Below are 14,495 nucleotides of genomic sequence, written 5' to 3' on the forward strand. Positions count from 1 at the left end.
TTCTGTTCAAATTGATTTCATATTCAGTGTAACGATACACACCTTTATAAACTAATGAATGACTTGAAAATGATTTTCATTATAAATCAATAAATAAAGAATTATTAGCAATTAAAGTTTGAAAATTTTGGTAATTTTAGCCAATCGTAAGCCACAAACAAATTCATACCTGCTTCCAAGTAACAAGCGGAACATGAGAACTCTTTTGTCTGCGAGAAAGCATGTGTTGACAGATATATTGAAACCACTTGTTTTACCTGTCTGTTGACAACTGAGCATGTGAATTTATGAACTGGTTAACAAAATGTTTGTTTTTTAAAAATATTTAATTTGTAACGTGCTGTTCATCACATTTGCATTAAATGCATATTGAATGCTTAAAACTACTTGTTTACTCATTTCTTTGTTTCTTTTAGTCATTGAGGTGGTTGTGAAAAGGTGGTTGGAAAAGTATATTATTACTCTTTTACTCGTCTCAGTCATGTAACTGTGGCCATGCTGGAGCACCGCCTTTAGTCGAGCAAATCGAGCCCAGGACTTATTCTTTGTAAGCCCAGTACTTGATCTATCGGTCTCTTTTGCCAAACTGCTAAGTTACAGGGACGTAAACACACAAGCATCGGTTGTCAAGCAATGTTGGGGGGACAAACACAGACACACAAACATATATACATACATATATATACATATATATGACGGGCTTCTTTCAGTTTCCATCTACCAAATCCACTCAAAAGGCTTTGGTCAGCCCGAAGCTATAGTAGAAGACACTTGCCCAAGGTGCCACACAGTGGGACTGAACCCAGAAGCATGTGGTTCGTAAGCAAGTTACTTACCACACAGCCACTCCTACGCTACACCTTTGTACCAAATTTTTAAATTTTCAATAAGTTGTGAACTAATGATGGTGAATAAAGATTAAGATCTAAAATGAGTCACGATTTAGTAATAGTGATTAAAGACTAAGATCCCAATGAGTCATAAATCACAAAACATGAATTAATGATGATGATTATCTTACTTACCAAATACATAAATACATACATGCACACATGTATGCATGTATGTATGTATGTATTTATATATGATTGTGTCTGTGTGTGTGTGTGTGTATGAGAGAAGATGCACAATGACAGAGATAGAGGCCAGAGGTTGATACACTAAGTCTTCATTGGCAGAAATAGGTAAATGGAGTTGTTTGTTTCCAGTTTCATGCATAAAATAAAATAGCTAAAGATGATGTTCAGAATGCAGGATGGATGACACATGAAGTGATTGTAAGGCAAAGGGTAACTGTTAGCACTAAAAGGGATATGAAATATGAACAGTTCTGCTCTCATATAATTACAGTAGCTGAGAAAACGGTGCCATAGTTAGGAGGGTGAAAGTGGGACAGATATTATGAAGATGAGTTGTGGGGAAGAGTTGTCAGGTACAGACTGAGTGTGGCTTTTAGGCCCTCATTCTTGAGCACAGCTATTGTTAGGTGAAGAAGGCTTGAGGATCTACAGAAAAAAGTACTTACAGATTTTCAATCTTTCCGCTGACTATATTCCATATACTGTTTGAGAGATTTTGAAGATGGTTAGGCAATTTTATATGAGATGGATTATCAGTAGATTCCTCTTCAGAAATATTGCTGCTAGACTCAACACTTGAATCTATGGAAGTAGCCTTTACTGATGAATCAGCTGCCATAAAGAGTGCCTGTGATAAATAACCTAAGTTCACATTTTCTGGTTCCAAATCCTATTGAAAAAATAACAACATACAAGACTATTAAATATTGTTTTTAAGATGCTATATACATTTAAAAGCACAGGTGCGACTAAGTGGATATGGAGTGCATTTTGTTCCTCCCTTCCCTCATGTTCTATCCCACCACATTGCACTTCGGATAAGTGTCTTCTGCTTTAACCTTGGGTCAATCAATGCCTTGTAAGTAGAACTGGTAGGTAGAAAATTTGCCAAAATATTTTCGATGCTTTGAGACTGCAACCTGTTCACTGACAAAATTCCATGGTGCATCACGGTAATCGAACATGTGCATGCAGGCATTTCATTCTGTGTTTAATAAATAAGCTGACACAAAAGAGTAAGAAGACAAAGCAATTATTTTGAATAAGTAAAAATTAAATAAGATATTAAGTTTAACAAATAAATGGCGCTAATTAGTGATTGATTAACTCTGTGAATATTTTCTCACAGCAAAATTCAATTGATAGTAGAAAATGACAAATTGATTGGTAACTGAATGTGGAAATTTGGGTGACAAATATCTAAAACTTTAGCTAACAGTTTCTTATATAAATCAAAACATGAGTGGTATTTTTCTACTTTTGCATGACTCACTTAATTTGATATGTACATGCCCATTATCTATTCTTTAATTTCATTTCACGAAGAAGGAATATTAGTATCAACATTTCAAATTACGAGTTATCTTTTATATCAGTAAGCATAATTGAACGATATTTTGGTAAAATCTTATCATTTTTACGAATTTTACAGATCAAATTCATCGGTTACATTCTAGAAAAAGCACTATTCGGTCAGTTCTGGTAGCTTATTCATCCACAAGTTTTGCTTCTTTATCGGTCAACATTGCATATTGCCGAACCTTCATACTCCTAGAAGATACCATTTTGGAAATGGGTGGTTGTCCCTTGAACAACTACTGTGTTGAATCCCCTTACAGAGAAAATGAGGTGCTTTGTAACCGGCACTTACTAAGGGAGACATGCTACAATGCTGCCAGACTTCTATCCTACGTTGAAGAAAGAGAAAAACTTTTGAATCCAGCACAAGCTGTTGTCTATAATTCTATTTTGACAATACTTCAAGACACCACCAATGGCATCCTCTTCCTTGATGTGCCAGGTTGCACGGGAAAGACATTTCTCCTCAACCTCCTTCTTGCCAAAGTTCGCCAAAGTGGACAGATTGTCATTGGGATGACATCTTCAGGAATAGCATCAACACTGTTAGATGGTGGCAGAACAGTCCATTCAACATTTAAGATTTCCCTTAAATCAGTCATTTTGAAAATCCTACTACCAATAAAAACAAGAATTCTGAGGCAGTTGTCTTTCAAAAATGCAAATTGATTGTCTGGGACAAGGCAACAATGTCCCACAAGAATGCACTTAATGCAATCAGCACAACACTACAAGACCTGCTTCCAACTCTTAACCATTCAGAGGTGTCGTTATTCTTCTTGTTGAGGACTTTCGTCAAACCTTTCCTATTGTCCCAAAAAGTACACCAGCTGATGAATTAAATGCTTGTCTTAAAAATTCTCATCTTTGGCGCTCTGTCCAGTCAAGAATGTTAACCAGAAACATGCGTTCCATTCTCCACCAACAAGATGATGACAATTCTTTTGCATCAAAGTTACTGGGTGTTGGTAATGGGAGCTCACCACTCGATGTTAATGGTTTGGCTGACATAAGTACCATCGGTAACTACATCTCCAGCCCTGAGGAGCAATACACAACAGTTACCTCAACCTCCCAACCAATTACATCAGTCACAAATGGATGTGTGAAAGCGCCACCTTAGCTCCAACAAATGCCACTGTCCAAACCTTAAACACATGTCTACTTCATCAACGTCCTACCCAAGAGTGATGCTATGTTCAGTTGATTCAGTTACTGATCCAACCCAAGTAACGTTTTTCCCATCAGAATTTTTAAACTCACAAGAACCATTAGGATTGCCACTGCATAAACTTAGCCTTAAACTTGGTTGTCCTATTATACACTTGAGGAATTTGAAGCCACCTCAGCTCTGCAATGGCACATGTTTGGCTGTTAAGCCACGTTTGCAATGGCACACATTTGGCTGTTGGATAAAGTTATCGAAGCCACAATCATCACAGGAAAAGGCACTGGCGAGTCTGCTTTTATTCCCTGAGTTCCACTTATTCCGGCTGATTGTGTCTTTGTGATGAAAAGAGTTTAATTCCCCATTTGATTAAGCTTTGCTATGACCATTAACAAAGCCCAAGGTCAGTCACTGAAATTGGTTGGGTGAACTTCAATACACGATACTTTTCATACGGACAGCTGTATGCGGAGTGTTCCAGTGTTGGAAACTCAGCCAATCTCTTCTACTATGCTCCCGAAAGATTGACAAAAAACATGGTTTACAAGGCAGCCCTCCAGTAGTTTTTCCATTGAGTTGAAATCCCCTTCAGGTTGACCCTTATTGCACTTATTTACTCCTGCCTGTTGTTAAAGTTAAGCATTTTTTCATTTCAATGCACAGCTTCCCAGATGCCTCAGATAATTTCATATTGCAATTAAGCATATTAAAGATTGCCATGTCCATAGAAACGTTGTGTATGCTTTTTGTGCCAATTTTTCAGCTATCCAGTCAATTAAACGGCATTCCAAACAATAATTTTCCATATTTTCACATTTTAATACCCAATATCTGCAAATAAAACATGTTCCTTTTTGAATACCACTTAATTTTGATTTTGATTTAACATCTCATAGACAGAAGCAGAATTACACTATTTTAGACTCCAGTTCTATCACGAACTTACACCATCCAATGAACAGGGGGTGGCATGCAGGACGGTCTGCTGTGCTAACCTTGGATCGTAGAGTGACCCACTGTGCTTGAGGAAACCTATTGAGTCAATTATGCCAACACCAACATCAAAATGAAAATCAAATGGAAATTGTAGTTAAGATACCCATGCTGGTGGCACGTAAAAAGCACCATCCAAATGTGGCTGATGCCAGCGCCGTCTGACTGGCGTCCATGTCGGTGACATGTAAAAAGCACCAAATGATCATGGCCATTTGCCAGCCTCCTCTGGCCCCTGTGCCGGTAGCACATAAAAAGCACCCACTACACTCATGGAGTGGTTGGCATTAAGAAGGGCATCCAGCTGTAGAAACACTGCCAGATCAGACTGGAGCCTGGCACAGCCTCCTGGCTTCACAGACCCCAGTCGAACCGTCCAACCCATGCTAGCATGAAAAACAGACGTTAAATGATGATGATGATGATGATGATGATGATGATGATGATGATGATGGTACACACACACAAAGGACCAAGATATCTAGCACCTGCTGTACTCAAGAAGACTCAGCCTCCACAACAAAAGTGTTAATGTCACTGCCCTTGATGAAGAGGATTGTTCTGCAAGAGCCCTGTGTCAGTGCCATGTAAAAAGCACTCGTGCTGGTGTCACATAAGAGTACTCATGATGGTGCTATGTAAAAAGCACCTGGCACACTCTGTAAAGTGGTTGGCATTAGGAAGGACATCCAGACATTGAAACCAAGCCAAATCAGACAGGAACCTGATGTAGCTCTCCTGCTTCCCAGCTCTGGTCAAACTATCCAACCCATGACAGCATAGAAAACAGACATTAAAGGATAATGATGATGATAAACATAAATGTACACATATATAATATGATGGTTTGTGCATAGTTTTCCATCAATTAAACTTCATATCCAAGACACTGGATAAACCAAAGACATTTGTTTAAGGTGAAGTGACATGCAATGACGTCAAAACCTAGAAGCACATTGTTGAGATGCAAACTGCTTAACTCAATTCCTCTGCATGAATTTATATTCTTGTCTACTTTAGGTACAAGGCCCGAAATTTTGGGGGAGTGGGGGCAGTCAATTAGATTGGCCCCAGTACACAACTGGTATTTAATTTATCGACCCTGAAAGGATGAAATGGAAAGTCGACCTCGGCAGAATTTGAACTCAGAATGTACAGACAGACAAAATATCGCTAAGCATTTCGCTCGGCATGCTAACGTTTCTGCCAGCTCACCACCTTTCTGCATCTATCTATATTGCAACAGAAAATGTTTAAAAATTGAAACTAAAAAAAATAGAAGAAAGTGGAAACAGTAGAATCAAATTTATTTATGAAAGAAGAAAATAGTGAAAACAATTCTCTAACCTCCTTTGGGTTTATTCTGAAATCTTGAGGGCAATCTTGAGACCATTTGCTAAAAATCAATCTTGTAATGGCTTCATCTACTCGGCTTTCATTATCTTCATGCTATAAAATAGAGAAAAATAGTGAAGAAACTTATTAAAAGATTGATGTATCTATGATGTTAGAATATATCATTGTTACTTTTTGAGATTTTGCTTACCAGCCACATGGTTCCGGGTTCGGTCCCACTTTGTGACACCTTGGGCAAGTGTCTTCTACTGTAGCCTCGGGCTGACCAAAGCCTTGTGAGTGGATTTGGTAGACGGAAACTGAAAGAAGCCCGTCGTATATATAGATATATATGTGTGTGTTTGTGTGTCTGTGTTTGTCCCCACAACATCGCTTGACAACCGATGCTGGTGTATTTACGTCCCTGTAACTTAGCAGTTCAGCAAAAGAGACCGATAGAATAAGTACTAGGCTTACAAAGAATAAGTCCTGGGGTCGATTTGCTCGACTAAAGACGGTGCTATAGCATGGCCGCACTCAAATGACTGAAACAAACAAAAGAGTAAAAGTGTAATGCAATATTCTGTGAGTGGATACCCTTCCTGTTGTTAATCATTGCTAAATATAATACCCAGTAAGCTAAGACTAAGTAACCAGCAAAGCAAATGTGCCTCTGTATAGCTACAAGACATAGTAGCTACAAACACTAGAAATAGCAGTTAAATATTCTTCATATTACACCCTACCATCATGTAAAGACATTGCTGTATTGTAAAAATACAGTCGTTGAACAACTATGTCTGGTATACGAAAAAAAAAAACAGGACGAAGGTTTGAATGACAAGTCTGATCACCACCACTACCACAACGATGACAACAACAGCACTTGAAAGTGTAGCTGCTAGAATAAGAATAGCTTGGGCAAAGTTCAGAGAGCTCTTACCTCTGTTGGTGACAAAGGGCCTCTCGCTCAGAGTAAAAAGTAGACTGTATGATGCATGTGTACGAACAGCCATGCTACACGGCAATGAAACATGGGCTGTGACTGCTAAGGATATGCGTAAGCTCGCAAGGAATGAAGCCAGTATGATCTGATGGATGTGTAAAGTCAGTGTGCATACTCAACAGAGTGTAAGTACCTTGAGAGAAAAGTTGGACCTAAGAAGCATTAGATGTGGTGTGCAACAGAGATGACTGCGCTGGTATGGTCATGTGGGGAGAATGGATGAGGATAGCTGTGTGAAAAAGTGCCTCACCCTAGCCGTTGAGGGAACTTGTGGAAGAGGTAGACCCAGGAAGACCTGGGATGAAGTGGTGAAGCACAACCTTTGAACATTAGGCCTCACCAAGGAAATGACTAGCGACCGAGACCTTTGGAAATATGCTGTGCTTGAGAAGACCCAGCAAGCCAGATGAAACCATAACTCATGGCCTATGCCAGGAGCATAACCAGCCCACTTATGCGTAGCTTTTCCTTCCTTGGTCACTAAACTTTGCTTGCGAAGACCTGTTGAGGCAAGTGAAATCAAAATCAAAATCATTTTGATGACTGGCATCCATGCTAGCAGGGTGCAAAGAGCACCATATGAGTGTGATCGTTGACAGAGCGGCTATTCGAGTATGATCGTTACCAGCGTTGCCTTACTGGCACTAATGTCAAGAACACCATCCGAGCGTGATCGTTGCCAGAGCAGCCAACTGGCTTCCGTACCCGTGGCACGTAAAAGGGCACCATTCGAGCGTGATTGTTACCAACATCGCTTCACTGGCACCTATGTCGGTGGCACATGTAAACAGATTCGAGCGAGGTCATTGCCAGTACCGTCTGACTGGCCCCCGTGCAGGTAGCATGTAAAAAGCACCCACTACACTCTCGAAGTGGTTGGCATTAGGAAGGGCATCCAGCTGTAGAAACTCTGCCAGATCAAGACTGGAGCCTGGTGCAGCCATCTGGTTGCCAGCCCTCAGTCAAAACCGTCCAACCCATGCTAGCATGGAAAACGGACGTTGAATGATGATGATGATGATGATGATTCCATGTTGCCCTAGTCCCCACTTTCCATCAGTGGGGAAGGTTGGCCTGCTCGCCTAGCCAGCAGGGTGGCATCATTTGACAGCTAAAACAATACAAAAACACATGTGACCAGCGATGTGTAACAGCATCTGATAACCTGGTCGGTCATATGATCACGAGATCACATATTTATTACACTTTAATTTTGAAGTCACTATCAAACCTTTTCTTGTATAATAAAGATTTATGTAGAGAAATTATTTTTTTTTTACCATTTCTACCCATGTATTTGCACTGATGGACAGTTCTAGACATTCTACAAAATGCCACCAATGTCGAGGAACATACAGCACTTGACCAGCTTCAAGAGTGACCACATATGGATGGCAGTCCTGTAAGAGATAAAACACAGATTAGCATCAGTGTTATTTGAACAGAAACAACTGTGCCATTAGGAGGAGGAGGAGAAGAGAAGGGGAGGTGCTGGTGGTGGGGATGGAGGGAGAGGTGGTGATGGTGGTGGAGACGGTGGTGACATCAAAAGTGGCAGGAGAGAAGGAGTGGGAGATGGAGGAGACAGTGATTGCAGCAGAAGTGGAGGGAGGAGGAGATAGGAGGGAGTGGGGTGGCAGTGGCAGTAGTGGTAGAGGAGGAGGCAGTAGTGGAAGAGGTAGAGGTGGAGGTGAGGAGGAAACAGAGTAGGAGGAGGATAAGGCAGATCAGGAGGAGGAGGAGGAGGAGGAGGAAAGATATAAAAAGCAATGTTGTTTTTCCAAAACTCAAATAAAAAATATTGAGGAACCATTACCTTAAATTTTGGATGCTTCCAAATATCAGGCGTCTTTATATTAACCTCACTGAATACACTGGATTCTTCATAAGGAATTCTTGTTGGATATAGCTTGTCACTGTCTTCAGGAGGAAACAGGATCCAACGCTTTCTGAGATGAAACAATTACAAGTAGAATAAACGACTGTTCTTTCATCAATGTCACAGAAACTAAACTTCAATAGAAATATTTATCCTCCTCCTCCTCCTCCTACTCCTCCTCCTCCTCCTCATCATCATCATCATCGATCATCATCATCATCATCATCATATCATCATCATCATCATCATTATCATCATCATCCTCATCATCATCATCATCATCAATCACCACTTCCCGTCTGTTTTCCATGCTGGCATGGGTTAGATCAGTGGTTTCCAAAGTGGGAAGTACTGCACCCCTCCCCCTCCCCACCGCCAGGAGCAGTGGAAAGTTCCAAGGGGCATTGAAGAAAAGTGGGGCAATAATGGGTTAGTGATTCATGCAAAAACAACAAAATAATGGGTTCATTAGGTTAAATTTTATTTGTGAAATACAGTTGCTTTGAAATTACTTGAGAAAGAGGTCTTCAAATGCCACTGAGGTCGACTTTGCCTTTCATCCCTTCGGGGTCGATTAAATAAGTACCAGTTACGCACTGGGGTCGATGTAATCGACTTAATCCGTTTGTCTGTCCTTGTATGTCCTCTCTGTGTTTAACCCCTTGTGGGTAGTAAAGAAATATATGTTTGTGATGGTTAGTTGGGAATGGGGGCACTAGGAATGTGGCCTGGGTGTCTAGGGGGCGGCAGCCTGAAAATGTTTGGGAACCACTTGGTTAGATGGTTTGACTGAAACTGGTAAACCAGGGAGCTGCACCAGGTTCGAATCTGATTTGACATGGTTTCTATAGCTGGATGCCCTTCCTAACACCAACCATCCCAAGAGTGTAATGGGTGCTTTTTATGTGCCACCAGCATGGATGCCAGTCACGTGACACTTGTATCAGCTACAACTGTACTTTCACTTGGCTTGCCTAGTCTTTTCAAACATGCAGTCATTGGACTGTGGTCATGCTGGTGCACTACTCTTCAAATCAAACAAATCAACCCCAGCACTTATTTTAGTTTTTAAAGTCTGGTACTTATTCTATCAGTCTCATTTGCCAAACTGCTTTGTTATGAGAGATGTAAACAAGCCAACATTGGTTGCCGAGTGGTGGTGATGGTAGTGGGACAAACACAGCTACAAAGATACCCACACATCAATATTTATATATGTATATCATCATCATCATCCTTTAACATCCATTTTTCATGCTGGCATGGGTTGGACAGTTTGACAGGAGCTGGCCAGTTGAAGAAGTACCCAGGCTTCAAGAAGTCTGTTTTGGCATGGTTTCTACAGCTGAATGCCCTTCCTAACATCGATCGATAGATAGATAGATAGATAGATAGATAGTTGACACAGGCTTACGCTTATCTTCATATACTGCATTAATATTCCTCGCACTTTCTGTTGCATTGTTGCCTTTATTGAACTCATAAAGCAAAATATGCTGAATATGCTCCTTTGTCACTTCTATAATAGCTTTGAAAAAATAACTTTTAAAATCGAACTGCACTCTTCAAAACTTGCACTAAGAATAAGTACAAGGTAAAATATTACCTGCTTGTATAGCAAGTTGATGCAGGTAGTTTATCTTGTCCCCCTCCAACATTTAGTTCATGCAATTGAAAAATCCACATTATTTATGGGATGACCCAATATTTAGTTTTGTTTAGCTTTGCATATCTAAGTTGGCTCATGTCTCAGCCTTTTAGCTTTTATACATGTAAAATGTAGAATAATAAGACAAGTGGAAATAAAAGACTAACCTTCCATGAAGCTGTGCCACGAGGTTGAAACCATAAGTGTCATAATGGCAGCAGGTGTGAGCACCTCTGGTGCCAATCCATAAAGTGGACTGGTAGCCATCACGTTCACCAACACCAAATGGACTCCAATCAAAAGCCTAAACAAAGAGCAATACACAATTGTGTTAAAAACATAAAAGCAAATATTGGCACAGGCATGGCTGTGTGGTAAGAAGCTTGCTTCCCAACCACATACACTCTAGCTATACTATATAGGCGCAGGAGTGGCTGTGTGGTAAGTAGCTTGCTAACCAACCACATGGTTCCGGGTTCAGTCCCACTGCGTGGCATCTTGGGCAAGTGTCTTCTGCTATAGCCCCGGGCCGACCAATGCTTTGTCAGTGGATTTGGTAGACGGAAACTGGAAGAAGCCTGTCGTATATATGTATATATATATATATGTGTGTATATGTTTGTGTGTCTGTGGTTGTCCCCCTAGCATTGCTTGACAACCGATGCTGGTGTGTTTACGTCCCCGTCACTTAGCGGTTCGGCAAAAGAGACCAATAGAATAAGTACTGGGTTTACAAAGAATAAGTCCCGGGGTCGATTTGCTCGACTAAAGGCGGTGCTCCAGCATGGCCGCAGTCAAATGACTGAAACAAGTAAAAGAGTAAAAGAGTAGTGTATATATGACAAGCCTCTTTCAGTTTCCATCTACTAAATCAACACATAACTTCTCACAAAAGGGAGACGGTATTCTCTTAAGACTATACTACAGTAAAATGATAAACGTCGCCCTTTTCAAGCCTAGCCAGGCTCATGGGCCCGGTTTCTGTGGTGTATGTGTTCCCCCCAGCTGGACGGGACGCCAGTCCATCGCAGCGTTACTCAAGAAACAGAAAGAGAGAGTGAGAGAAAGTTGTGGCGAAAGAGTACAATAGGAGTTGCCACCACCCACTGCTGGAGCCTCGTGGAACTTTTAAGTGTTTTCGCTCAATAAGCACACACAACGCCCGGTCTGGGAATCGAAACCACGATCCTCCGACCGTGAGTCCACTGCCCTAACCACTGGGCCATTGCGCCTCCACATATACACTCACGGAGTGGTTGGCGTTAGGAAGGGCATCCAGCTGTAGAAACACTGCCAGATCAGACTGGAGCCTGGGGCAGCCCCTGGCTCCCCAGACCCCGGTCCAACCCGTGCTAGCGCGGAAAACGGACATTAAACGATGATGATGATGATGATGATACTACAGTACCTAGCATATTTTATGCCTGAACATTCCTTGACATGTTAAATCGCTTATTCACAACCAGGGACCATGCAACAAGAGGGTAAATTTGGGATCTTCAATAGTATTTTAAGGGCTTCTGAAAAACATTTGCTTTAGCTGTGTATATTGGTAAGTATTGTAAGAAACAGCCAGGTTTCTTTCTCTTACATTTTACATGGTTCAACCTATGCAAGTTATTGTGTATAAAACAAAATATGAATTCCGAAAGAAGTTTCTTTAAAACTAGTTTTTAAACATTAAATGGCTATAGGGTCCACCTGAATAAAATAGTAATCAAGGAAGGGGGTCCATAGATAAAAAATGGTTGAGAACCCCCGTGTTAAAAGATAAATATGCAAATATTTATTACACACACACATCCAGCAGGTTTATTGTTTTTAATGTTTTTATTATTAGTGTTAAATAATAATAATAATAATAATAATAATAATAATAATAATAATAATAATAATTGGCACCTTGGGCAAGTGTCTTCTACTATAGCCTCGGGCCGACCAAAGCCTTGTGAGTGGATTTGGTAGACGGAAACTGAAAGAAGCCTGTCGTATATGTGTATATATGTATGTGTGTATGTGTGTGTATATGTTTGTGTCTGTGTTTGTCCCCCTAGCATTGCTTGACAACCGATGCTGATGTATTTACGTCCCCGTCACTTAGCGGTTCGGCAAAACAGACCGATAGAATAAGTACTGGGCTTACAAAGAATAAGTCCCGGGGTCGATTTGCTCGACTAAAGGCGGTGCTCCAGCATGGCCGCAGTCAAATGACTGAAACAAGTAAAAGAGTAAAAGAGAGTAACAGATACACGAGTGCATTTTTTTTCCTGACATAGGGTGTCTTAGACGGCTCGAGTATATATATGTATATAGTAGAAATATTTTACAAAAAGAAAATATAAAATACACGTGGAAATGTAAGGGTATTTTACCCCTATATATATATATATACATCTGACCGGTATATTATTTTCCTTTTTCTCGCATTTTTCTGATCTATAATGGAAACGAAAATCTTCAATTTCCATTTAAAGGATTAAAAAAACAAAAATCGATTTCTTTTCAATTCAACAATTCATGGGAGATAACTCTGCTACTACTAGTGCACAAACGTCGAACTTCAGGTGTTTAATATCAGTTTCTTAATGAGTCATGATCAAACCGCGACGCGCAAGACTTTCTGAATGACCCGTCTCACAAAAAAATTACTTGTATCTTATTTTATTTTGTTTCGGTTTTTAGTAGTGCAGCCCGCCTGATGGTGAGTCATGTCTCATGTGAACCAAAATGTCTTTTCTAAATCTACAGCGCGGAAAAGATTTTTTTTTTTATCATGCAATGTATGGGAGATAATTGCGCTAATGCTGGTTTACCAACAGCGATTTCTGGCATCTTACATTTTCTTTTTTTTTTAATTTACATTTATAAATAACTAGCAGTATCGCCCGGTGTTGCTCGGGTTTGTAAGGGAAATAACTATATAAGCATTTTTAGAGAGTTATAGCCAAAAAATGCATTAAAAATGGAAAAAAAATTATGGTAAACTTTTTTTTAATCGTTGACTCATCGTAGACATTTTTAGAGAGTTACTTCCCTTATATAATAGAGAAAAAATGCATTAAAATGGAAAAAAATTATGGTAAATTTTTTTTTAAATCGTAGACTCATCGTAGACGCGCGCTAATACCCAGAAGGGCTCGATATGAATCACGACTATAAGATACCTGGTTTTGGTTAAACTGCACCGCAAAATGTGGGAGTAGTTAGGAATCTAAATCGTAGGAGACAGACACACAACTTGACTTTTATATATAAAGATTTCTTAAAATATACAATCAGTCAATGATGATATTCACTGCCAGTAAAACAGTATACAAAATTAAACTTTCGTCTGTTCAAAGTTTGTCCTAAACGTCCATGCTTATTTTCCGACTTATAACTTTCGTTTCAGTTGTGTCTGGGGAGAGTCATTTTCTTTTTGTGCCTTATAATGTAACACACTCACCGGTAAAATTTCCACTTGTTTCTAATTTTTATTTTCCTAAAATTTTCGTTGCGTCTTGCAACTTTTTCAATAGTCTTGACTCTCAAAAGGTTGCAAGACGCAACGAAAATTTGAGGACAATAAAAATAAGAAATAAGTGGAAATTTTACCGGTGAGTGTGCTAAATCATAAGGCACAAAAAGAAAATGACTCTCCCCAGACACAACAGAATATGCTTCAACACACGAACTCATATAAAGAATCATGCAAACCAAATCCAAAAACGAAATAACTTTCGTTTCATATATCTGATTAATATAAAGCTTTCCTTTCATAAGTCTGAAGTTACTCTAATAATTGAAAAAAAAATCGTAATGTGTATCATATGATGCATGAGTGCCAGTGAAACACGGGTTAAAATCTGTATTATTGTATTCGTTAAATCTTTCACCGCTATACAGCTTTCATACTGCCATATAAGTTGCAGTCTATCTTTTACAACGTTTCCTCAACATTTAACTTTAACTTCAATATTATTACTACAATCATAGCCAGTAGTCACAACTGTGTGGTTAAGAAGTTCGTTTCCCAACCACATGGTTTC

The 14,495-nt window shown here is 39.8% G+C and overlaps 1 protein-coding gene across 3 annotated transcripts in view; it reads right to left on the minus strand.

Annotated features, from left to right (window-relative positions):
• The window catches only part of LOC115209380 (HSPB1-associated protein 1), a 37,815-nt gene that overhangs the window by 832 nt on the left and 22,488 nt on the right, over window positions 1-14,495 (minus strand). For all 3 annotated transcript variants that reach the window (XM_036500930.1, XM_029777761.2, XM_036500929.1), the window contains 5 exons: window positions 10,635-10,771; window positions 8,757-8,889; window positions 8,221-8,340; window positions 5,947-6,048; window positions 1,526-1,749 (listed from right to left, as the gene is read on the minus strand). In XM_036500930.1, the coding sequence (XP_036356823.1) occupies window positions 1,526-1,749; window positions 5,947-6,048; window positions 8,221-8,340; window positions 8,757-8,889; window positions 10,635-10,771 (716 nt within the window). The remainder of the gene's footprint in view (window positions 1-1,525; window positions 1,750-5,946; window positions 6,049-8,220; window positions 8,341-8,756; window positions 8,890-10,634; window positions 10,772-14,495) is intronic.

This window comes from Octopus sinensis, linkage group LG3, assembly GCF_006345805.1.
Source record: "Octopus sinensis linkage group LG3, ASM634580v1, whole genome shotgun sequence".
NCBI classification, from domain to species: domain Eukaryota; kingdom Metazoa; phylum Mollusca; class Cephalopoda; order Octopoda; family Octopodidae; genus Octopus; species Octopus sinensis.